A 27,628-nucleotide genomic window follows, 5' to 3' on the forward strand; every position below is an offset into this window, starting at 1 on the left:
CTTCATTTACATTTCAAATGCTATCCAGAGAGTCCCCTACACCCTCCCCCTGCCCTGCTCCCCTACCCACCCACTCCTACTTCTTGGCCCTGGCATTCCCCTGTACTAGGACATATGATCTTTGCAAGACCAAGGGCCTCTCCTCCCATTAATGGCTGACTAGGCCATCCTCTGCTACATATGCAACTAAAGACACAGTTACGGGGGTGGGGGTGGAGGTACTGGTTAGTTCTTATTATTGTTCCTCCTATAGGGTTACAGACCCCTTCAGCCCCTTGGGTACTTTCTCTAGCTCCTCCATTGGGAGCCCTGTGTTCCATTCAATAGATGACTATGAGCATCCACTTCTGTATTTGCCAGGCACTGGCATAGCCTCACAGGAGACAGCTATATCAGGGTCCTTTCAGCAAAATCTTGCTGGCACATGCAATAGTGTCTGCATTTGGTGGCTGATTATGGGATGGATCCCCAGATAGGGCGATCTCTGGATGGTCCATCCTTTCATCTTAGCTCTAACGTTGTTTCTGTAACTCCTTCCATGGGTATTTTGTTCCCTATTCTAAGGAGGAATGAAGTATCCTTGAGTTGATCTTCCTTCTTCTTGATTTTCTTGTGTTTTGCAAATTGAATCTTGGTTATTCTAAGTTTCTGGGCTAATCTCCACTTATCAGTGAGTGCATATTAAGTGAGTTCTTTTGTGATTGGGTTACCTCACTAAGGATGATATCCTCCAGATACATCCATTTGCCTAAGAATTTCATGAATCCATTGTTTTTAATAGCCGAGTAGTACTGCATTGTGTAAATGTACCACATTTTCTGTATCCATGCCTCTGTTGAGGAACATCTGGATTCTTTTCAGCTTCTAGCTATTATAAATAATGCTGCTATGAACATAGTGAAGGGAAGCATGTGTCCTTATTACCAGTTGGAGAATCTTCTCGATATACGCCCAGGAGAGGTATTGCTGGATCTTCCAGTAGTACTATGTCCAATTTTCTGAAGAACCGCCAAACTGATTTCCAGAGTGGTTGTACAAGCTTGCAATCCCAGCAGCAATGAAGGAGTGTTCCTCTTTCTCCACATCCTTGCCAGCATCTGCTGTCACCTGAATTTTTCATCTTAGCCATTCTGACTGGTGTGAAGTGGAATCTCAACGTTGTTTTGATTTGCATTTCCCTGACTATTAAGGATGCTGAACATTTTTTCAGGTGCTTCTCTGCCATTCGGTATTCCTCAGGTAAGAATTCTTTGTTTAGCTCTGTACCCCATTTTTAATGGGGTTATTTGAATTTCTGGAATCCAGCTTCCTGAGCTCTTTGTATATATTGGATATTAGTCTCCTATCATATTTAGGATTGGTAAAAATCCTTTTCCAATCTGTTGATGGCCTTTTTAATCTTATTGACAGTATCTTTTGCCTTACAGAAGCTTTGCAAATCTATGAGGTCCCATTTGTCGATTCTTGATGTTATAGCACAAGCCATTGCTGTTCTGAAATCACCATGCCTGACCTCAAGCTGTACTACCGAGCAATTGTGATAATTTTTTTTTAAAAAAACCTGCATGGTACTGGTACACCGACAGACAAGTAGATCAATGGAATAGAATTTAGACCCAGAAATGAACCCACACACCTATGGTCACTTGATCTTTGACAAGGGAGCTAAAACCATCCAGTGGAAAAAAATACAGCATTTTCAACAAATGGTGCTGGCACAACTGGCGGTTATCATGTAGAAGAATGTGAACTGATCGATTCTTATCTCCTTGCACAAAGCTCAAGTCTAGGTGGATCAAAGAACTCCACATAAAACCAGAGACACTGAAATTAATAGAGGACAAAGTGGGGAAAAGCCTCCAAAATATGGGCACAGGGGAAAAATTCCTAAACACAACAGCAATGGCTTGTGCTGTAGGATATTCTAAGACAGACAAGACTAGACTGTTGTTCTGAACTTGCTGTTTTTCTATTAACTCTCCAGCTTGGTCTTTCTGGCTTTTCAGGGAAGGAGGGAGGATCCTCCTGGTTTTAAAATGCCTTGAAATGTGTGCCTAATAAAGTAGAAAAAGAAGTCTCGGGTTCCTGATATAATTTTTCTGATATCTATACATATTATTTGGCTTGTAAAACATGCACCCAAGATGGCCTGACCTTCTTAACTCTCAAGGTCTAACTCAGCATAATTGCAAACGGATCCACTATTCTGGACCAAAAGAGAGGAGGTTTTCAGAAGCTCCCTGTGTTATCTTCCATGCTCATCATAATTAACACACGAATAATAGACTTTTTATGTCCTCTAATAGACCAGTTACTGTATAGTCTCATTATCTTCTTCCCACTGTAATTTTCTATGTGAGGGGCCTGGTAGGAACATCAGAGTTCCATCCAATCAAGTCCAAAGGAATCTCCACTTCCCCAAACTCTAAAAGGCAGAAGGAACAAATGGTGATCTATGGTACCTAGTAGCACACCAAAGCTTCTGCTGGTCTCTAGGATCATTCAGTGTAACAGGCACCTGTTACATATTTCAAAGCCCATGCTTCTTCTCACTGCTCCAAAACTCCCTCTAGTTTACAGGCTTCCCTACTCATTCTCCTTATAACCCTGATATTTTAGCTATGGTTCTATCTGTCTGTCTGTCTGTCTGTCTGTCTGTCCGTCTATATATCATATGTACAATAAAAACCTTCCCTTTATCAATACCACGAAGTGTTCATAACATCAATCTATACATATCTAAGACACTTGGATCCTGGGCAAGTTGTAGTGGGTTACAGACTTGTGTTAGCAGTTATGACCACAATGATATGGATGCCTGGTCATTTAGGGTCAAAGGTCCCAGTAAGCCTTTTGAATTCTTTAAAGTATGTGGAATACCCAGAGACCAGGTTTATATTGTATTTGGAACAGATCAGATATGAAGAAAAGTGTTTTTGTTGTTTGAATTAGAAATGACCTCCATAGGCACACATATTTGAGCACTTAGTCTCTGGTTGTTTGTAACTGCAAAGGAATGGAAATTACTAGTACCACAAATAGAGTAGAGATAACTGCTATGGAGGAGAAATAATGAATGACCAGCTTGGGGGTGAACTGTTTTCCTCCTAAGAACAATCCCTGAATTTAACATTTGTTGGCCTTTTGTGTAACACTTATATTTGGCATATACTTAAACATTTAACACAATTCTGCCTTCCCAGATACATTAGCAAATCCTTGAGGACCAGAACCTTACCTCTGCAGGCCTAAAGTAGTGTCTAAAGTGAAATAGTAGCTCAGAAAATGTCTGAGACAGAGGCATGAGAACTAAGAATCTGAGGAAAGCCTGAGATACAAATACATCAGATCTTATTTTTAAAAGAAATGAGAGAGGGGAGGAGAGAAAGAAAGAAAGAAAGAAAGAAAGAAAGAAAGAAAGAAAGAAAGAAAGAAAGAAGGGAGGGAGGGAGGGAGGGAGGGAGGGAGGGAGGGAGGGAGGGAGGGAGGGAGGGAGGGAGGGAGGGAGGAAAGGAAGGAAGGAAGGAAGGAAGGAAGGAAGGAAGGAAGGAAGGAAGGAAGGAAGGAAGGAAGGAAGGAAGGAAGAGAGAGAGAGAGAGAGAAAGAAAGAGCAAATATTTATCAACCCATAGGAAGAACAACATCAACCAACCAGACATTCCATAGCTACCAGGAACTAAACCACCAACCAAAAAGTACACATAGAGAGTCCCATGGCTCCGGCCACATATGTAGCAGAGGATGGCCTTGTCAGACATCAATGGGAGAAGAGGCCCTTGATCCTAGGAAGTCTCCATGCCCCAGTGTAGGGGAATGCCAGGGATAGTAGCCAAGAGTTGGTGGGTGAGCACCCTCATAGAAGCAGGGGGAGGGAGGATAATATATGGGGTTTGTGAAGGGGAAATCAGGAAAGGGGATAAAATTTGAAATGTAAATAAATAAAATATTCAATAAAAATATAAAATATTCAATGAACAAGGAGCATATCTCAAAATAAATTTGCCTTCCTTGCTTAAACACATTAGTTACTTTCCTACTAACCATCTCCTGTGTGGCAATGATGTCCTTAAAGCCCACACATAGATGATTTTTCTAATTGACTTGGACTGGATTTATATCAACTGGAAGCCCCATTGAGAGAAAAGTTTGAATTCACTCTTGACCCTGATGAGCTGGGAGCTAAGCAGATGCAAAAATGATAGAAAGGATCGTGTTTTAACACAACTCAGGAGGATCTTTACAGAGGTAGGAATATTCTGAAAGGAGTAGGTTCCCTCTCAAATAAGTGCTTTCAGAGAAAACAAGGATTCCCTGGGAATCTCTGGCTGGTGGTGCACTGAGATGGACACTTGGTATTAAAAGACGAATGACATCATGATTCAATATCAAATGTGGTGCCCGCTTAGTGTGGTTTGGTGTGGTGTGTGTGTGTGTGTGTGTGTGTGTGTGTGTGTGTGTGTGTCCATGTAACAGCTAAGTAGAAACAATTGGAATTTCAACTAACACATATTATAGAATTATGTAAGTATGAATTCAATAATAATTGGAATAATAATATAGGCTTTGCTCCCAAGCCAGAGAATCTAAAAGAAGTGCATTAAATTTAAGCAATGCTACAGCCTATAGCTTCCTCTGTTCCTCATTCCTAAATCTCAGCTGTCCCTACTTTTTAAGACAAGCCACTTTTCTCATTGTTGCACTAAACTGAAATGCTTGAATATACAAAAATCTCATAATGCTGGCATGTCTTTTGTCTGCTGATTAAGGCTTGAAAGGATTATATCTGTGTGTACTTATGGTTCCTAGACATCCAAAAAATTCCATTTTAGAAAAAAATGAAAAATTAAAGCAGCAAAATAGATAATAAGTTAAGTCTGTTCCTCTCACTCCATCTACTGATTTTCTAGGTTATAGCATTATATTGGAAGAGACAGAAGTGGGGCTAAGACTGCAGATTGTTGTGTTGGGAGTTCAATTTTAATTAATATCATCCATTTTGAATATGAAATGAATCAGTAACATATAAATATTGAAGGGTCCTCAGAGTTGGCACAAAACACACTAAGATTCCAACTTCTCAGATAAGTGAGCAGCCTCTGGATCCCACAAAGACAGCAGCAGGAGGCTCTGCAATTGTGGCTTTTAAGGAGACACTAGAATGAGTTGGTTAATTCTGATTGGTCATGTTGGTCATTATAGCCAAATATGTATTTTGATAACTGGACTATGATGGTCAGACTCAGGAATAAATAAGTGGCCAAATAAGGGAGTCTAGTGGTTTAACAAAGGGAGAGGGGTGGGTAGGACCTGTAAGCACCATGTTTTGCCCTGTTAGAGCCCTTTATTCCCTCCCTTTTGTTTTATTTTTGGGTCACTGTGTATTATTCTTCTGGCTACTTCCTGTTGTTCAGGGGCAAAGATCAAGGACAGGGATTATTAGTCTAAAGGTATTGAAGGTGGGTCTAGGAAGGAAGGAGGAGGTAGGAAGAGTAAATGGCTCAAGAGGAAAGAATAAAATTCAATGAGCTCTGGGTTGAAGAGCTTGAAGGACTCACGGATCAGTAATTGCCTCATAAAATCAGTAAAAGCCCATAGCTGTGATAAAAATACTTACTACAACAAATTTGGGATGGAATGGCATTTATTTCATTTTACAGTTAACAGTTCATAATCAAGAAAACCCAGAACAGGAACTCAAGTCAGGAACCCAGAGTTAGGAAATGAAGCAGAAATTGTAGACAAATGCTACCTATTTGTTCCTCATGGCTTTCTTATCTTAATTCCTTTTATAACCCAGGATGACCAGCTCAGTAGTGGCACTTCTCATTGAGAGTTACAAATAGCTACATCAAACATTCATCAATAAAACATCTGGTGAGTCTTCCTGAAATTCTAGCCAAGGCATCTCTCCAACCTATGCGATCTCACCTGGGTCCAACATCTAGTTCCTCAATCAAATCTGGCATCCACTGCCTGTGCCACAAATAATCTCTAGGCTTCTAGTAATGTATGTTTTACCTTTTCCCAACAAAAAGTCCATTTAACACAACATTAAACCTATCCACATAGGTATATATACCTACACAGTGTGGGAAATGCATCCAGTTCAGAGGTCAAGTATAATATGCCCACCTGACTTCATTACCCCAAGTTTTTTTCAACATATAGGCCTTGCTTGCCCATGAATCTGCTCTTCTAACCCAATCTGATCTGTCTATATAAGACTCAAAACTAATAAAAGAAGTTTATATACCCCAATTTCATCACAAAATACCGACAATATGTCAAATTAGGCCACTATCTTCTCTCCAAAATGGACCAGTACTATAGAAATGTTTGCCAAAGAAGATTATTTAGATAGGCACCAAAAGACAGAATTTAAAAGAGCAATCATGAATGTGATCAAAGATTAAAAGTAATTTAAAGAAGACACAAAGAAATAGAAAAATGATTCTTAGAAAGAGAACAAAATACTCACAGGAGCAAATATAGAGATAAAGTGTTGAGCAGAGACTGAAGGAAAGGCCACCCAGAAACTGTCCTACCTGGGGATTCATCCCATATACAGTTACCAAACTCAGACACTATTGTGGATGCCAACGAGTGCATGCTGAAAGGAGTCTGATTTGGCTGTCTCCTGAGAGACCCTGCCAAAGCCTTACAAATACAGAGACAGATGTTGGCAGCCAACCATTGGACTGAGAGTGGGGTCCCAAAGAGGAGTTAGAGAAAGAACTGAAGGAGTTGAAGAGATTTGAAATCCCACAAGAAGAACAACAATAGTAACCAACCAGACCTCCCAGAACTCCCAGGGACTAAACCATCAACCACAGAGTACACATGACTCCAGTGCAGAGGATGACCTTGTCATGCATCAATGAAAGGAGAGGTCCTTGGTCCAATGAAGGCTCGATAGATGCCCCAGTGTACGGGAATCAAAGGTCCAGGTGGGAGTGGGTAGGTGGGTGGGTGGAGTAACATCCTCATAGAAGCAGGGGCAGGGAGGATGTGATAGGGTGTTTCTGGGAGGGAGGGAAAATGGGAAAAGTGATAATATTTGAAATGTAAATAAAGAAGATATCCAATTTAAAGAAAAAGAAAAAGAAGAAATAGAACAATGAGATTAAAGAGAATGACCTTGCTGGACATAAATGAAAAGAGAGAAGGCTAGATGCCTCAGTGAAGGGGAATCAAGGGTGGGGAGGAAAGAATAGGTGTGGGAGCAACACTCATAGAAGCAGAGGGAGGGAGGATGGGATAGCTGGTTTCTGGAGGGGAAACCTCCAGAAGAAAGGAGATAACATTTGGAATATAAATAAATAAAATATTCAATAAAAATAGTTTTTAAAAAAGGAATTAAAGAGAAATAATTTGTACAGAACAAATGTGTAAATGATACCCAAGAAAAACACAACAATAATACTGATAGAAATGACAAAAACAATATAGAACTTAAGAGCAAAATTCCATGAGAATAACGAAATAACAACAATTAAGTTGATATAAAAATTAAATTGGAAAACTCAATTAAGAACACTCAAAGAAACCCGTTCAAGTAGAATGAATCAAGCAAAAGATAATTATCAGGATTTGATAATAATGTACAGGATCTAGATAAAATTAGTATGTAATGTGGAAATTGTTTTTAAAATAAAACAAATCAAATTAGAAGAGCACACAAAAAATGTGGATACACAGATGATAACACAAACAACAACCAAAAATCAACAACAGAATGATTACAGTCAACACACACATTTCAATAATAACTTTAAACACAAATGACCTCAATTTACTAATCAAAAGACAAAGATCAATTGCATGAATCAAGAAACAAATCCATCTGTCTTGGATCAACAAGAAATATATCTTAACTTGAGAAGTCTTACATCATACTGTCTGTGAACATATCCGAAAATGTAAAACTTTTCTGAGTGCTCCTTTGACTTCTGTGTTTCTCAGGCTGTAGATAATGGGGTTTAACATGGGAGTAATGACCCCATACAACATTGAGATGAGTCTGTCTCTTCCAGGAGAGTATTGAGTGGAGGTTGGGCGCATATAGGTAAATATAGTTGTACCATAGAACAAGAAGACTACAAGAAGATGGGAAGCACATGTGGAGAAAGCTTTGCGCTTTCCTTCTGTTGACTGGATCTTTAGGATGGTTGAGACAATGTATATGTAGGAGATCAAAGTGATCAGAAAAGCACCAACCCCAAAGATACTTGCTATCACTAAAAGAAGCATTTCTGCCATATAGGTAGATGAGCATGACAGGGCCACCACAGGTGGAATATCACAATAGTACTGGTTAACTCTATTAGAATTGCAGAAAGACAGGCTAAAGGTGGACATTGTGTGGACAAATGAGTTCAGAAATCCAGCTGCCCAAGTCCCAAACAACAGCTGCACACAGCGAACCTTGGTCATGATGAGGGAGTAACGTAGAGGAAAGCATATGGCCACATAGCGGTCATAAGCCATCACAGCCAGCAAGAAGACTTCAGTCCCAGCTAGGGCCACCAGGAAATAGAGCTGTAAAGCACACCCAACAAAGGAAATGCTGTGATCCTCAGTCAAGAGATTCTTAAGCATCTTGGGGACAGTCGCTGATGGGCAGAATATGTCCAGTAAGGACAGATTTGCCAACAGGTAATACATGGGAGTTTGAAGCTTTTTCTCAGTCACAATGGCCAAGAGAATGAGCCCATTTCCCAGTAAAGTGATCTGATAGATGATGATGAAGGCCGCAAAGAGTGGATAGCGCACTTCAGGGAGATCAGAGAGCCCTATGAGGATGAACTGAGTCACTGTGGTAAGATTGTAGATGTCCATCTCCTTTATCCACAGGATGTTTCTAATGGAAATGAGAGCACAGAATACAGATTAGAATGATAAAGCAGGGATCCTGCTTGTGAGAAACTGGGAATATATCAGAACATGGTTGAAGGTGGTATGTGTTACCTCTATCTTAATTATTATTATTATTGCATCAGAGTGGATCATGATCTTTTTTATGTTTTCGATTCTATTTGCATGTATATCATTGAGTATTTTTGTGCCTATACTTTTAAGAGATATTGGTCTGTAATTCTCTTTGTTGAATCCTCAAGTGGTTTAAGGGGCCTCATAGCATGAATTGGGCAATGTTACTCCTGTTTCTATTTTGTAGAATAATTTCAGAGGTATTGGCATTAAATCTTCTCTAAATGTCTGGGAGAATTCTTTACTAAAATCTTCTGGCCCAAGGCATTTTCATTGTTGTTGTTTATTGTTAGGGAAAATTTAATGATTGCTTTTAATTTACTAGGAGTTATAAGTCTATTTTAAATTGTATACCTGATCTTGCTTAAACTTTTAGTAGGTGGTGCCTATCAAGAAAATTATTCTTTTCTTTTAGATTTTCCAGTTTGATAGATTGCAGGTTTGTAAAGTACATACTCAAAATTTTTTAAATTACCTTGGTGTCCATTATGTGGATTTACCTTTTAGACATTCTAAAACTTCTGTGTATTTATACTATTACTGAATATACAAAATCCCCATTCCATCTCTGGAGGTAATTCACTGAGTAACGAAACAGATCTTGAAAATTCATGACTTTATTCATCATATAGAATCCTTGATTTTTAACTTCATAATTCATTAAAAACTGATGTAATTTTCACGTTATCTTAAACATTTGTTTTACCCATTTATGCCTTATTTTAATGTGTATGACACTAGACACTTCAGTCTAAATTAAGGTAGAATTACTGTATTACACAATTGCTTACTTCACATATTCTACTATATAATCATATTATATATACAAGTATATTCAATAGTAGATAAGACTTTAATACTAAAAATTATCAAAATTATACGAAATCATTTCACCAATGAAATCATGAGTGTATGAATGACCTATGACTTCTTCAACATATATTTTACTTGGAAGAACTAAGTGCAGAAACTGTCCTATTACTTTGATACCATAACTTTAAGATATAAACAATAGCATTTTCATTAATGTATGTATAATAATTATGTTAACTAAATTGTTCAGAAGAAGTTAATCAAAGTTGTAAAACTTAATATTGTGTTTGGTGGTTTTGAAAACAAATTTTTATAGTACCACATATTAGACAATTGGTAGTACAAGCTTATTAGAAAATAAATGAAAATTAACATTCTAATGTATACTTTCTTCAGTAAGTTAAAATCCACAGAAATATAGTATGAATTATGTATAATGGTTTTGTCCCCAAAATGTAAAATTTTTTTATCTTTTCCCCCATATAGTAAATATCTACATTTAGGAGGCTAAGACCATGGAATTGTAAATTTGAGGCCAACCTGAACTACAAAGCAAAACCCTGTTTCAAAATAAAAGAAAAAGAGAAAGCACTGCAATGTGGTCCTCTTCATTCCTCAAGCAACAACAGATTTGTAACTTCAGAATAAATAAACTTCTATTGCTAGTCTTTTCATATCTAAAAATATGAAAATTATTACAATCACCACAAACATATGTATGTCATTATAAAGTTAATGAAGGATTCTCTTGGATGAATAACAATGAAACAAAAATTAAATCGTATCAATTATTAGTGTCTCTAATTTTCACAACCCTATGGAGCTCTTAAATTTTACCCTATGTATTAATCTTTATAAATAAAAATGTGCAAATAAAATATGGCACTTTTATTGCAATAGCAATATCTTCAAGCAACAAATGTTTACTTGTACAATAACTCACTCTTTCCTCACACAAATTTGGCTCTTTCAAACAAGAATTAAAAGAAATATATTTTAGAATATTCTGATTAAATAAACCTATCCTAATCTTCAGATTATATAATCAATATATACACAACAAGACTTAATTACACATTTTTCTTAATTTTATACATTAATTGTTTGAGTTATTCCATGAAACTAGTGATCCTTGATACACAGAACATTATCATTTGCTCACATGTAAAGATTTCATATATTTATCAACCTTTACATTCTAGTATTAACAAAACTTATTAACAATTTGTGATGCAATTAAAAGAGAATATTTTTATCAATTACTTACTTCTCAGAAACAAGTTCAGAATCTTATGGAAGGATCAAGTTTCCTAACTAGAGATTTAGGGAAGCTTTATTACATTCAATCTCTCCAAGTGTATTGAATGATTAGTTAATGTACCTAAAAAATATAAATATAGATGGAAATTAATTACAATATATGGAAAGCATATTATATTAATTACATTTCAAACATATATTATATTAATTACATTTCTATTTAAAATGCCTACAATCCAGACTTCCTTACCATTTCTAATGTAAACTGTGCATATGACAAATTCTAAAAATACTATACAGGAAAATATTCTCTCTTTGGAATATTCAAGTTTCTGTCACATAGGAAAATATAACAGATACAATTTAGAATATATAGACCCTATATATAGCTTAAATTATAGCACTTAATGAACTGTAATTTGTTAGCATATTTATCAATAGCAATAAAATATTGCATTTAAATTATACTTAAAATAGATTATGTTACCAATAAATAGTTGAGAAAGATAAAGTAGATGATCCAACAACAAATTACATCAGTAGGTAAAAACTATATTAACACATGTTCTTAGGACTCACACCAGGGGTTAGTCCATAACTTATATATTCCCATTCTATCCTTAGGGAAGCAGGATAATAAGAACTCTGGAGAGAATAACTACATTACTATCAAGTTAGGAATAGGGACACAAAACAAAATAATTTGATATAGGTTTTAATATAATTCTATGTTATATGAGTGTCATTTTCATTCCTTGTAATAGCCCATGGACATGGCCCGCCTGGAATAAACTTGGCCAATAGTAATTATGTAATAAGATATTTATTTTGTGATTTTCAAGAGTGTCTTCTGTAAATAACAATGACTTTCCCTGATGTAGAAGTTTGAACTTGACTATGGTAAAAAAGACAGTTTTATAATAATCATATTGCTAAAGTAAGGAATACATTGGTGATAGGAAACTACAATTTGTGATTACAAAAAATCCTTCATTGAACACATCACATGTTCTGAAATTAATCTCTTTTCATTATACAGCAAAATGTCACTATACTTATTCATTAGCACACAAGATATCTTATGAAAACTATGTGCCATCAACATGAGAGAACTGCTGTGAACATAGACACAAACTCATTTGAATATGAAACTTTTTAACTGTATTCATTTTATGATTTTTTTTTTGCTTGTTCACATTACATCCAGATTACTGCACCACTTCCTGTCACCCCCTTCCACAATCCTTCCTGAATTCCCCTTCCCTTCTCCTCCAAGCAAGAGGAGGTATCCCTGGGTATTCCCCCCACCCTATCACTTCAAGTCTTTGCAATCCTAGGTGCTTACTCTCCCACTGACATCAAACAAGAAAGTTTGACTAGTAGAACATATTCAAAGTACAGAAAACAACTTTGGGGATAACCCATGTTCTAGTTGTTCAGGACCCACATAAAGGTCAAGTTGCCCATCTGCTACATACAAGCAGGGAGGCCTAGGTCCAGCACTTGTATGTTCTTTGGTTGCTGGTTCATACTCCGTGATCTCCAAGTGTCCAAGCTGACTCTGTTGGTCTTCCTGTAAAGTCCCTATCCCCTTCAAGACCTGAAATCCTTCCTCCTATTTTTCCATAAGAGTCTACAAGTACATCCACTATCTGGATGTGGGTGTCTGTAACTGTCTGAATCAGATGCTGTGTGGAGCCCCTCATAGAGCAACATACTCATGTTTGAAAGCATAAGAGAGTATATCATTAGTAATGTTAGGGATTGGTATTTGCCCATAGAATGGATATCAATTTGAGTCGGTTAATGGATGGCCATTTCCTCAGGCTCTGCTCTCTTCTGCATACCTGCATTACTTGTAGACAGAATGAAATATGAGTTGAAAGTTTTGTGAGGGGGTTATGGTCTCTATCCCTTCACTTGGTTTCCTGTCTGGATATGGAGGGTGGCCTCATCAGGTTACATATCACCAGTGTAGTGAGTTACAGTTCAGGTCACCTCCATTGATTCTTGAGCACCTCTCTTATGCCAGGTCTCTGTCTCATTCTGGAGATGGCCCCTACATCTTCACCCTTGTCAACTGCAGATTTTCATTCATTTTCATGGTCATCTAGCAATCTATCCTGTCCTGCTCAACACCAGATCCTGAATACCCCATTGCCCTCCCCAACCCAATTCCCTCCCAATCACCTCACACTACTTGCCTCTAATGACTATTTATTTCCCCCTCATAAGTGATATTTAAGCTTCCTGACTTGGTAATTCCTTCTGGTTTAGCTTCTCTGGATCTGTGAATACCATGTAACCTGGTATGTGTATTTTACGGCTATTATCCACTTATAAGTTAGTACATACCATAGATGTCCTTTTGGGACTCGGTTACCTCACTCAGGGTGATAGTCTCAAGTTCGATCTATTTGCCTGCAAAATTCATGATGGCCTTATTTTTAATTGCTGAACCATTTCATGGTTCAGAATACTGTTTTTTTTTTTTTTTTACATTCATTCTTCAATTGAGTAACATCTAGGTTGCTTTGACTTTCTGGCTATTATGTATAAAGCTGCTATGAACACAGTTGAGCAAATGTCTATGTGAGATGTTGGAGTATCTGCTAGGCATATTCCCAGGAGTGGTGAGCTCGGTCTTGAGGTAAAACTATTCCCAGTTTTCTGAGAAAATGCCAAATTGATTCCCAAATTGGTTGCAGAAGTTTTCAGTCCTACAAGCAATGGAGGATTGTTCCCCTTGTTCCACATCCTTACCAACATGTGTTATCTCTTTGAGTGTTTTATCTTAGCCATTCTGATAGGTGTAAGATTGAACCTCAGAGTTGTTTTGACTTGCGTTTCCCTGATGAGTAAGGATCTTGAACATTTCTTTAAGTACTTCTCAGCCATTTGAGAATCCTCTCTTGAGAATTCTCTGTTAATTTCTGTACTGTTTATAATTGAGTTATTTGGGTTGTCTGTGTCGAATTTCTTGAGTTGTTTGTAAATTTTTGTTGTTCGCGCTCTGTCAGATGTAGAGTTGGTGAAGATCCTTTTCCAATCTGTGGGCTGCCTTTTTTTCTATTGACAGTATCATTTTCCTTTAAAAGCAAAAACAAAAACAAAAAAAAACAAAACAAAAAAATTTGCAGTTCCATGAAGTTCCATTCATCAACTGTTAATCTTAAAGCCTGAGTCATTGGTGTTAAGTTCAGGAACTTGTTCCCTGTACAGATGCATTCTATTCTGTGATATTTAGTGTATCTAGCTTTATGTTGAGGTTCTTGATCCACTTGGACTTGAGTTTTGTGCAGAGTGATAGGTATGGATCTATTTTCATTCTTCTACATGTAGATATCCAGTTAGTCCAGCACCATTTGTTGAATATTTTATTTTTCTTTTATGTGGTTTTGGCTTCTTTATCAAAAATCAATTCTCCATATATGCGTGGGTTTAGTTCTAGGTCTTAATTCAATTCCATCCATCAGCATGTCTGTTTCTATACCAATAACATTCAGTATTTGTCACTGTTCCTCTACAGTATAGCTTTAGGTGAGGGATGGAGATTCCTCTCATAGTTTTTTTAAATTTTTAATATTTTTTATTATATATTTTCCTCAATTACATTTCCAATGCTATCCCAAAAGTCCCCCATAGCGCCCCCCACTTCCCTACCCACCCATTCCCATTCTTTTGGCCCTGGCATTCCCCTATTTTGGGGCATATAAAGTTTGCAAGTCCAATGGGCCTCTCTTTCCAGTGATGGCTGACTAGGCCATCTTTCGATACATATGCAGCTAGAGACAAGAGCTCCGGGGTACTGGTTAGTTCATCATGTTGTTCCAACTATAGGGTTGCAGATCCCTTTAGCTCCTTGGGTACTTTCTCTAGCTTCTCCATTGGGAACACAATCACAAAGGAACTCACACAATATGTATTCACTGATAAGTGGATATTAGCCCAAAACTTAGGATACCCAAGATATAAGATACAATTTGCTAAATGTATGAAACTCAAGAAGAATGAAGACCAAAATGTGGACACTGTGCCCCTTCTTAGAATTGGGAACAAAACACCCATGGAAGGAGTTACAGAGACAAAGTTTGGAGCTGTGATGAAAGGATGGACCATCTAGAGACTGCCGTATCCAGGGATCAATCCCATAATCAGCTTCTAAACACGGACACCATTGCATACACTAGCAAGATTTTGCTGAAAGAACCCAAAGATAGCTGTCTCTTGTGAGACTATGCAGGGGCCTAGCAAACACAGGAGTGGATGCTCATAGTTTTGTTTTGTTCAGGATTACTTCAGCTATCCTGGGTTTTTTTTTTGTTTTTGTTTGTTTGTTTGTTTGTTTGTTGTCTTTGCATATGAAAATGAGAATTTCTTTTTCACCATTTATAAAGAATTGTGTTGGAACTTTGGTGAGGTTTGCATTAATCTGTAGATCTCTTTTTGTAGGATGGCCATTTTTACTATGGTAATCCTACCAATACATAAGTGTGAGAGATATTTACATCTGAAGTCTTCTTTAATTTTTTTTCTTCATAAACTTGAAGTTCTTGTCACATTGACCATTCACTTGTTTGGTTGAAGTTATACTAATACATTTGACATTACTCATGACTATTGTGAAGAGAGTTGTTTCCCTATTTTCTTTCTCAGCCCATTTACCATTTATATAAAGGAAGGCAACTGGTTAGTTTGAGTTATATTTTATGCAACCACTTTACTGAAATTGTTTATCAGCTGTAGGAGTTCTCTGGTAGAATTTTGGGGTTTATGTATACTATCATATCATCCTAAAATAGTGATACCTAGACTTCTTTTTTTCCAATTGGTATCCTCTTGGTCTCCTTTTGTTTTCTTATTGTACTAGCTAGAAGTTAGAGTGCTATAATGAATAGATAAGAAAAGAGTGAGCAGGCAGTCTGACTTTAATAGAATTGATCCATGTTTCTTTCCATGTAATTTGACATTGGCTGCTGTTTTTGCTGTTGTTTTGTTTTCTTTTCTTTTCTTTTTGTATATTCTTTTTATTACGTTTAGATATGGACCTTGAATTCCGTATCACTCCAAGACTTTCAACCTAAAGAGGTGTTGGGTTTTGTCAAAGGTTTTTCAGCACCTAATGTGATGATCATGTGATTTTTAAGATTGCTTATAGAGTGGATTATGTTGATAAATTTTCATTTGTTGAATGAATGCTGCATCCAAGGAGTGAAACTTACTTGATCTTGGTGAATGATGGTTTTGATGTGGTCTTGGATTCAATTTATGAGAATTTTATTGAGTATTTTTTTCATCAATATTTGTAAGTTGATTAGTTTGATATTCTCTTTCCTTGTTGAGTCTTTGTGTGGTTTTGATATCAGAGTATCTGTGGCTTCAGAAAATGAATTTTGTTGTGTTCTATCTGTTTCTATTTTGCAGAATTGTTTCCAGAGTATTGGTATTAACTTTTCATTGAAGGTCTGATAGAAACCTGCACTAACATCTGGCCCTGCGCTTTTGCAGGGAGGGATTTTTAATGACTGCTTCTGTTTCATTAGGTGTTATGGGACTATTAAAAGAGTTCACTTTCTCTTGATGTAACCTTAGTTTGGGGTATCTGTCTAGAAATTCATGCATTTTATGGAGATTTTCCAGTTTTGTTGAATATAGGATTTTGTGATAAGATCTAAATATTTTTTTTTTTTTGCATTTCCTAAGTTTCTGTTGTTATGTCTCCCTTTTCATGTCTGGTTTTGTTAACTTGGAATCCATATCTTTAGACATCTGGGCACCTTCCCTGCCAGAGGAGAGGTGTCCGCCCTGCCCAGGAGGGCTTTGCCTCAGCACCTTGGGGACCCATCTTGGTGCCCAGATCCCGCCGAAACAAGTCTGTGCAGGTGAGAGTATGGACTACAGAAGCTAACAGATTCTGGGACAGGCAGAAGCCACAGAGTGTCTGAGGCAGACCCCATTTTGGACTCCAGATATCCGGGCACCTTCCCTGCCAAAGGAGAGGTGGCTGCCATGCCCAGGAGGGGTTTGGCAGAGCAACTGGAGTAATCATCTTCGTTCTCAGATCCCGCTGAGACTAGTCAGAACAGGTGACAGTGTGGACTAGAGAAGTTACAAAGATTCTGAGACAAGCCCTGTTTCAAGCCTTCGTCTTCTGCCAGGAGGCAGTTCCGAACACCAGATATCTGTCCACGTTCCCTGCAAGAGGAGAGCTTGCCTGCAGAGAGTGCTCTGGCCAATAAAACTGAGGAGAGAGCTAGTCTCCCAGGTCTTCTGATAGAGGCTAACAGAATCACAAGAGGAACAAGTTCTAACCAGAGACAACTATAAAAACTAACTCCAGAGATTACCAGATGGTAAAAGGCAAAAGTAAGAATCTTACTAACAGAAACCAAGACCACTCACCATCATCAGAACCCAGCACTCCCACCTCACCCAGTCTTGGGCACCCCAGCACACCCGAAAAGCTAGACCCGGATTTAAAAGCATATCTCATGATGATGGTAGAGGACAACAAGCAGGATTTTAATAACTCACTTTAAAAAATAAAGGAGAACACTGCTAAAGAGTAACAAGTCCTTAAAGAAAAACAGGAAAACACAACAAACAGGTAGAAGTCCTTAAAGAAAAACAAGAAAACACATCCAAACAGGTGATAGAAATGAACAAAACCAAACTAGACCTAAAAAGGGAAGTAGACACAATAAAGAAAACCCAAAGTGAGGCAACACTGAAGATAGAAACCCTAGAAAAGAAATCTGGAACCATAGATGTGAGCATCAGCAACAGAATACAAGACATGGAAGAGAGAATCTCAGGTGCAGAAGATTCCATAGAGAACATCAGAACAACAATCAAAAAAATGTAAAATGCAAAAAGATCCTAACTCAAAACATCCAGGAAATCCAGGACACAATGAGAAGACCAAACCTATGGATAATAGGAGTAGATGAGAATGAAGATTTTCAAATTAAAAAGGCCAGCAAATAGATACAACAAATATATAGAAGAAAACTTCCCAAACCTAAAAAAAAAAAAAAGAGAGAGAGAGAGAGAGAAATGCCCATGAACATACAAGAAGCCTACAGAACTCCAAATAGACTGGACCAGAAAAGAAATTCCTCCTGAGACATAATAATCAGAACAACAAATGCACTAAATAAAGATAGAATAATAAAAGCAGTAATGGAAAAATGTCATGTAACATATAAAGGCAAGCCTATCAGAATTACACTAGATTTTTCACCAGAGACTATGAAAGCCAAAAGATCCTGGACACATGTTATACAGACACTAAGAGAACACAAATGCCAGTCCAGGCTACTATACCCAGCCAAACTTTCAATTACCATAGATGGAGAAACCTAAGTATTCCACGACAAAACCAAATTCAAACATTATCTTTCCACGAACCCAGCCCTTCAAAGGATAATAACAGAAAAAAAAAAAAAAACAATACAAGGACAGAAACTAGAATGCCTACTCTAACAACAAAAATAATAGAAAGCAACAGTTACTTTTCCTTGATATCTCTTAATATCAATAGACTCAATTCGTCAATAATAAGACATAGACTAATAGATTGGCTGCACAAACAGGACCCAACATTTTGCTGCTTTCATGAAAGCCATCTCAGGGAAAAAGACAAACACTACCTCAGAGTGAAAGGGTGGAAAACAAATTTCCAAGCAAATAGTCTGAAGAAACAAGCTGGAGTAGCCATTCTGATATCTAATAAAATCAAATTCCAACCCAAAGTTATGAAAAAAGACAAGGAGGGACACTTCATACTCATTAAAGGTAAAATCTTCCAAGAGGAACTTGTAATTCTGAATATTTATGCTCCAAATTCAAGGGCAGCCACATTCATTAAAGGGACTTTAGTAAAGCTCAAAGCACACATTGCAACTCACACAATAATAGTGGGAGAACTCAACACACCACTTTCATCAATGGACAGGTCGTGGAAAGAGAAACTAAACATGGACACAGTGAAACTAACAGAAATTATGAAACAAATGGATTTAATAGATATCTACAAAACATTTTTTCCTAAAACAAAAGGTTGTACCTTCTTCTCAGCACCTCATGGTACCTTCTCCAAAATTGATCATATACTTGGTGACAAAAAAGGCCTCAGCAGGTACAAAACTATTGAAATTGTCCCATGCATCTTATCAGACCACCATGGACTAAGGCTGATCTTCAATAAAAACATAAATAATAGAAAGCCAACATTCACGTGGAAACTGAAAAACACCCTTCTCAATGATTCCTTGGTCAAGCAAGGAATAAAGAAAGAAATTAGAGACTTTTTAGAGCTTAATGAAAATGAAGCCACAAAATATGCAAACTTATGGGACACAATGAAAGCATTTCTAAGAGGAAAACTCTTGTTTTTCATTTCTTTTTTATTTTAATTTTTTATTACATATTTTCCTCAATTACATTTCCAATGCTATCCCAAAACTTCCCCATAGCTCTGAGTGCCTCCAAAAAGAAACTAGAGAGAGCACACACTAGCAGCATGACAACACACCTAAAAGCTCTAGAACAAAAGGAAGCAAATTAACCCAAGAGGAGTAGGCAGCAGGAAATACTCAAACTCAGGGGCAAAATCAACCAAGTGGATACAAGAACTATTCAAAGAATCAACCAAACGAAGAGTTGGTTCTTTGAGAAAATCAACAAATAGATAAACCCTTAGCCAGGCTCACTAGAGGGCACAGGAACAGAATCCTAATTTAAAAAATCAGAAATGAAAAGGGAGACATAACAACAGATCCTGAGGAAATCCAAAACACCATAAGAGCCTTCTATAAAAGGCTATACTCAACAAAACTGGAAAACCTGGATGAAATGGAAAATTTTCTAGACACATACCAGGTAATAAAGTTAAATCAGGATCAGGTTAATGATCTAAACAGTCCTATATCCCCTAAAGAAATAGAAGCAGTCATTAATAGTCTCCAACCCCCCCCAAAAAAAGAGCCCAAGACCAGATGGGTTTAGTGCAGTTTTATCAGACCTTCAAAGAATATCTAATTCCAGTTCTTCACAAACTATTTCACAAAATAGAAGCAGAAGGTACTCTAGACAATTCATTCTATGAAGCCACAATTTCTCTGATACTTAATCCACAGAAAAACCCAACAAAGATAGAGAACCCCAGACCAATTTCCCTTATGAATATCGATGCAAAATTCCTCAATAAAGTTCTCCCTAACCGAATCCAAGAACACATCAAAACAATCATCCAACCTGAACAAGTAGGTTTCATTCCAGGGATGCAGGGATGGTTTAATATACAAAAATCCATCATCATAATCCATTATATAAACAAACTTAAAGACAAAAAACACATGATCGCCTAGATATATGTGGAGAAAGCATTTGACAAAATCCAACACCCATTCATGATAAAAGTCTTGGAAAGATCAGGAATTCAAGGCCCATACGTAAACATGATAAAAGCAATCTACAAAAAAACTGTAGCCAACATCTAAGTAAATGATGAGAAGTGGGAAGCAATCCCACTAAAATCAGGGACTAGACAAGGCTGCCCACTTTCTCCATTCCTATCCAACATTGTACTTGAAGTCCTAGCCAGAGCAATTCATAACAAAAGGAGATCAAGGGGATACAAATTGGAAAGGAAGAAGTCAAAGTATCACTTTTTGCAGATGATATGATAGTATATATAAGTGACCCTAAAAATTCCACCAGAGAACTCCTAAACCTGATAAACAGCTTCAGTGAAATAGCTGGATATAAAATTGACTCAAACAAGTCAATGGCCTTTCACTACACAAAGAATAAACAGGCTGAAAAAGAAATTAGAGGGAAAAACCCTTCACAATAGTCACAAATAATATAAAATACCTTGGCGTGACTCTAACTAATGAAGTGAAAGATTGGATGATAAGAACCTCAAGTCTCTAAAGAAAGAAATTAAAGAAGATCTCAGAAGATGGAAAGATCTCCCATGCTCATGGATTGGCAGGATCAATATAGTTAAAATGGCTATCTTGCCAAAAGCAATCTACAGATCAATGCAATCCCCATCAAATTTCCAACTTAATTCTTCACCAAATTGGAAAGGGCAATTTGCAAATTCATCTGGAATAACAAAAAACCTAGGATAGCAAAAACTCTTCTCAAGGATAAAAGAACCTCTGGTGGAATCACCATGCCTGACCTAAAGCTGTACAACAAGCAATTGTGATAAAAATTATCCACCTAGCCCAGTCTGCGTTAACCCCCTTTCTTGTTTATTCTTTCAAATGATTCATTTGAAGTCTGTTCCAATGATTCTTATTGGATTTTTCAATGTTGGGATGTAATAAAGGACACCCGTGCCATGGTGGCCTGGATCCCACGTTGGATCCCTGTTCCAGTGGAAACACCCTCCACCTTATCCCTGTTTCGACAAAAAAAGAGATTTTGGCATTACTGCTGCCATAATCATAGCAAATTCAGCCAGTGCAGCTGCTGCTACAGCTGCAGGGTACGCTATGGCTAGTAAGGTTCAATCAGGCAAAAAATTAAATCAGCTTTCAGCAGATCTGACAGATGCCATCACTGTCCTAACTTCTGCTAGTACCAAGTTAAAGGGAGGGCTGATAATTTTGAATTACCACCTTGACCTGGCAGAGGAACAGATAGGCATTCTATACCAGATGGCCCAGTTGGGTTGTGAAAGAAAATTGGGCACTCTGTGTATTACCAGTGTACAATATGAAAATTTTACTCGTGCAGCTAATCTGTCTAGACAGCTTTCCTTGTGTCTTACAGGAAATTGGTCCGAGGGATTCGATGAGACTCTTGAGGCCCTGAGGGTGGCAGTTTTAAAGATCAACTCAATGCGAGTGGACCTGTCATTGACAGAGGGCCTCTCCTCCTGGATATCATCTGCATTTTCTTATTTTAAGGAATGGGTGGGGTAGGTTTATTTTGTGTTGCCACCTGCTGTGGACTTGTGTTCATGCTCTGGTTGGTTTGCAAGCTCAGAACCCAACAAACAAATGACAAGGTTGTGATAGCTCAAGCACTTGCTGCCATTGAGCAAGGGGTCTCCCTCGAAATCTGGCTATCTATGCTCAAGGATTAGTTGACATTGGTGGCTGGCCTCTTTTGTAGAGTTTGCCCTAGGTCATTTAGTAGTTACTGTCACATAGCACTGCAGTATCCAGGGACGGGCAACTTTCCTCATGCACAGATCAACCTAAGTCACAGGGCCGGTGGCAATAGGATTACCCTATGACGGGAAAGGCTGTGACATTAGAGGAACGACCAAAGACAGGAGCCACAGCGGATGGGCATAATTACACAAACCTAGTCCAGCATCATTTTAATAAAATAAAAAGGGGGAGATGTGGAAAGCCGTGCCACAAGCAATCGCGTGCCGCAAGCAATCGCCATTATAAGATGGTGCTGGCCTCCACTGTTCCTAACTAGTAAACAAGCCTTGTACGCAGGTGCGAGAGTGAACTCACGCCTAGTCACTGCCCATCTCAGAGCTTAGTAATGGGGTGATGGGCGAGCAATGAATCAGGAGCTGACACGCCACATCAGGTGCTGAAACGCCATGGATGAGGGCTATATAAGCAATGACATTTTCTGGGGTTGGGGTCTTCCCTCCTGAAGAAGCAATAAAGCTTTTGCTACAGAAGATTCTGGTTGTCCGAGTGTGTTCTTGCAGGCGAGAATGATAGCTCAGGACAAAAACTGATTGGTACTAGTATAGCAACAGACAAGTGGACCAATGGAATAGAATTGAAGACCCAGAAATAAACCCACACACCTATGGTCACTTCATCTTTGATAGGGGAGCTAAAAACATCCAGTGGAAAAAAGACAGCATTTTCAACAAATGGTGCTAGCACAACTGGAGGTTATTATGGAGAAGAATAGGAATTGATCCATTCCTATCTCCCTGTACTAAGGTCAAATCTATGTGGATCAAGGAACTCCACATAAAGCCAGAGACAATGAAACTTATAGAGGAGAAAGGGAGGGGAAAACCTCGAAGATATGGGCACAGTGGGAAAATTCCTGAACAGCAATGGCTTGTGCTGTAAGATCAAGAATCAATAAATGGGACCTCATAAAATTGCAAAGTTTCTGTAAGGCAAAAGACACCTTCAATAAGAAAAAAGCCCACCAACAGATTGGGTAAGGACCTTTACCTACCCTAAATTAGATAGGGGACTAATATCCAATATATATATAGAATTCAAGAAGGTGGACTCCAGAAAATCAAATAACCCCATTAAAAAATGGGGCTCAGAGCTAAACAGAGAATTCTCACCTGAGGAATATGGAATGGCTGAGAAGCACCAGAAAAAAATGTTTTGCATCCTTAATCATGAGGGAAATGCAAATCAAAGGAACCTTGAGATTCTACCTCAAACCAGTCAGAATGCCTAAGATGAAAAATTCAGGTGACAGCAGATACTGGCAAGGATGTGGAGAAAGAAGAACACTCCTCCATTGTTGGTGGGATTGCACGTTCGAAATCAATGTGGCAGTTCCTCAGAAAAGTGGACATAGTACTATTGGAGGATCCTGCAATACCTCTCCTGGGCATACATCCAGATGTTCCAACAGGTAAGAAGGACAAATGCTCCACTATGTTCATAGCAGCCTTGTTTATAATAGCCAGAAGCTGGAAAGAACCCAGATATCCCTCAACAGAGGAATGGATACAATGTGGTACATTTACACAATGGAGTACTACTCAGCTATTAAAAACAGTGAATTTATGAAATTCCTAGGCAAATGGATGGGCCTGTAGGGCACCATCCTGAGTGAGGTAACCCAATCACAAAAGAACTCACATGATATGTACTCACTGATATGTGGATATTAGCTCAGAAACTTAGAATACCGAATATATAAGATACATTTGGCAAAACACATGAAACTCAAGAAGAATGAAGACCAAAGTGTGGACACTTTGCCCCTTCTTAGAATTGGGAACAAAACACCCATGGAACGAGTTACATAGACAAAGTCTGGAGCTGAGATGAAAGGATGGACTATCTAGAGACTGCCATACGCGGGCATCCATCCCATAATCACCCTCGAAACGCTGCACCATTGCACACACTAGCAAGATTTTGCTGAAAGGACCCGGATATAGCTGTCTCTTATGAGGCTATGCTGGGGCCTAGCAAACACAGAAGTGGATGCTCACAGTCAGCTATTAGATGGATCATTGGGCCCCCAATGGAGGAGCTAGGCAAAGTACCCAAGGAGCTAAAGGGATCTGCAACCCTATGGGTGGAACAACAATATGAACTAACCAGTACCCCCAGGAGCTCGTGTCTCTAGCTGCATATGTATCAGAAGATGGCCTAGTCGGCCATCATTGGTAAGAGAGGCTCCTTGGTCTTGCAAACATTATATGCCTCAGTACAGGTGAATCCCAGGGCCAAGAAGTGGGAGTTTATGGATAGAGGGGGAGGGTCTGGGGGAACTTTTGGGATAGCATTGGAAATGCAAATGAAGAAAATACCTAAATAAAATTTTAAAAAAGGAATCTGTCTCTTTATCCTTTAGTTAGTTTGGCTAAGGGTTTATCATCTATATTGTTGATTTTCTCAAAGAACCAGCTCTTAGTTTGTTGGTGTTTTGTATCACTCTTGTTGTTTCTAATTGGTTGATTACTGCCCTGAGTTTGATTATTTACTTCTTTCTACTCCTCTTGGGTATAGTTGAATCATTTTGTTCTAGAGCTTTAGGTTGTAATATTATGTTACTACTGTAGTATCTCTCCAGTTTCTTTTTTCTTTTTTCTTATTTTTTAATTAAGTATTTTCCTCATTTACATAAACAATGCTATCCTAAAAGTCCCCCATACCCACCCGAACCCACTCCCCTACCCACCCACTCCCCCTTTTTGGCCCTGGCATACCCCTGTACTGGGGCATATAAAGTTTGCAAGTACAATGGGCCTCTCTTTCCAGTGATGGCCAACTAGGCCATCTTTTGATACATATGCAGCTAAAGACAAGAGCTCCTGGGTACTGGTTAGTTCATATTGTTGTTCCACCTATAGGGTTGCACTTCCCTTTAGTTCCTTGGGTGCATTCTCTAGCTCTTCCATTGGGGGTCCTATAATGCATTCAATAGCTGACTGTGAGCATCCACTTCTGTGTTTGCTAGGCCCCGGCATAGTCTCACAAGAGACAGTTATATCTGGTTCCTTTCAGCAAAATCTTGCTAGTGTATGCAATGGTGTCAGCGTTTGGAAGCTGATCATGGGATGGATCCCTGGATATGGCAATCACTAGATGGTCCATCCTTTCGTCACAGCTCCAAATTTTGTCTCTGTAACTCCTTCCAAGGGTGTTTTGTTCCCAATTCTAAGAAGGGGCAAAGTGTCCACACTTTGGTCTTCATTCTTCTTGAGTTTCATGCGTTTAGCAAATTGTATCTTATATCTTGGGTATCCTAAGTTTTGGGCTAATATCCACTTATCATTGAGTGCATATTGTGTGAGATCCTTTGTGATTGGGTTACCTCACTCAAGATGATGCCCTCCAGGACCATCCATTTGCCTAGGAATTTCATAATTTCATTTTTTTAATAGCTAAGTAGTACTCCATTGTGTAAATGTGCCACATTTTCTGTATCCATTCTTCTGTTGAGGGGCATCTGGGTTCTTTCCAGCTTCTGGCTATTATAAATAGGGCTGCTATGAACATAGTGGAGCATGAGTCCTTCTTACCGGTTGGGACATCTTCTGGATATATGCCCAGGAGAGGTATTGCTGGATCCTCCGGTAGTACTATGTCCAATTTTCTGAGGAACCGCCAGACTGATTTCCAGAGTGGTTGTACAAGCTTGCAATCCCACCAACAATGGAGGAGTGTTCCTCTTTCTCCACATCCTCGCCAGCATCTGCTCTCACCTGAATTTTTGATCTTAGCCATTCTGACTGGTGTGAGGTGGAATCTCAGGGTTGTTTTGAGTTGCATTTCCCTGATGATTAAGGATGTTGAACATTTTTTCAGGTGCTTCTCTGCCATTCGGTATTCCTCAGGTGAGAATTCTTTGTTCAGTTCTGAGCCCCATTTTTTCATGGGGTTATTTGATTTTATGGAGTCCACCTTCTTGAGTTCTTTATATATATTGGATATTAGTCCCCTATCCGATTTGGGATAGGTAAAGATCCTTTCTCAATCTGTTGGTGGTCTTTTTGACTTACTGACGATGTCTTTTGCCTTGCAGAAGCTTTGCAATTTTATGAGGTCCCATTTATCGATTCTCGATCTTACAGCCCAAGCCATTGCTGTTCTATTCAGGAATTTTTCCCCTGTACCCATTTCTTCAAGGCTTTTCCTCTATAAGTTTCAATGTTTCTGATTTTATATGGAGTTCCTTGATCCACTTAGATTTGACCTTAGTACAAGGAGATAGAAATGGATCAATTCACATTCTTCTACATGATAACAGCCAGTTGTGCCAGCACCATTTGTTGAAAATGCTGTCTTTTTTTTCAATGGATGGTTTTAGCTCTCTTGTCAAAGATCAAGTGACCATAGGTGTGTGAGTTCATCTCTGGGTCTTCAATTCTGTTCCATTGGTCTACTTGTCTGTCACTATACCAGTACCATGGAGTTTTTATCACAATTTCTCTCTCTCTGTAGTACAGCTTTAGATCGGGCATGGTGATTCCACCAGAGGTTCTTTTATCCTTGAGAAGAGTTTTTGCTATCCTAGGTTTTTTGTTGTTCCAGATGAATCTGCTGATTGCCCTTTCTAATTCGTTGAAGGATTGAGTTGGAATTTTGATGTGGATTGCATTGAATCTATAGATTGCTTTTGGCAAGATAGACATTTTTACTATATTGATCCTGCCAATCCATGTGCATGGGCGATCTTTCCATCTTCTGAGATCTTCTTTAAATTTTTTCTTCAGAGACATGAAGTTATTATCATACAGATCTTTCACTTTCTTAGTTGAGTCATGCCAAGGTATTTTATATTATTTGTGACTATTGAGAAGGGTGTTGTTTCCCTAATTTCTTTCTCAGCCTGTTTATCCTTTGTGTACAGAAATGCCATTGACTTGTTTGAGTTAATTTTATATCCAGCTACTTCATTGAAGCTGTTTATCAGGCATAGGAGTTCTCTGGTTGAATTTTTAGGGTCACTTATATATACTATATTATCATCTGCAAAAAGTGATATTTTGACTTCTCCTTACCAATTTGCTTCCCCTTGATCTCCTTTTGTTGTGGAATTGCTCTGGCTAGGACTTCAAGTACATTATTGAATACGTAGGGAGAGAGTGGACAGCCTTGTCTAGTCCCTGATTTTAGTGGAATTGCTTCCAGCTTCTCACCATTTACTTTGATGCTGGCTACTGGTTTGCTGTAGATTGCTTTTATCATGTTTAGGTATGGGCCTAGAACTCCTGATCTTTCCAAGACTTTTATCATGAATGGGTGTTGGATCTTGTCAAATGCTTTCTCAGCATCTAGCGTGATGATCATGTGGTTTTTGTCTTTAAGTTTGTTTATATACTGGATGACATTGATGGATTTCCATATATTGAACA

General features: G+C 38.3%; 1 protein-coding gene across 1 annotated transcript; it reads right to left on the bottom strand.

Annotated features, from left to right (window-relative positions):
- Window positions 1-7,890: 7,890 nt before the first annotated feature.
- On the bottom strand, window positions 7,891-8,847 carry LOC110299446 (olfactory receptor 5V1-like). Its single transcript, XM_021169135.2, has one exon. It carries the CDS (start codon window positions 8,836-8,838, stop codon window positions 7,891-7,893), a length of 948 nt encoding a protein of 315 aa, XP_021024794.1. The 5' UTR covers window positions 8,839-8,847.
- Window positions 8,848-27,628: the final 18,781 nt, after the last annotated feature.

The sequence above is a fragment of the Mus caroli genome, unplaced genomic scaffold (assembly GCF_978045245.1).
Source record: "Mus caroli unplaced genomic scaffold, Mus_caroli_1 scaffold_8, whole genome shotgun sequence".
Taxonomy (NCBI): domain Eukaryota; kingdom Metazoa; phylum Chordata; class Mammalia; order Rodentia; family Muridae; genus Mus; species Mus caroli.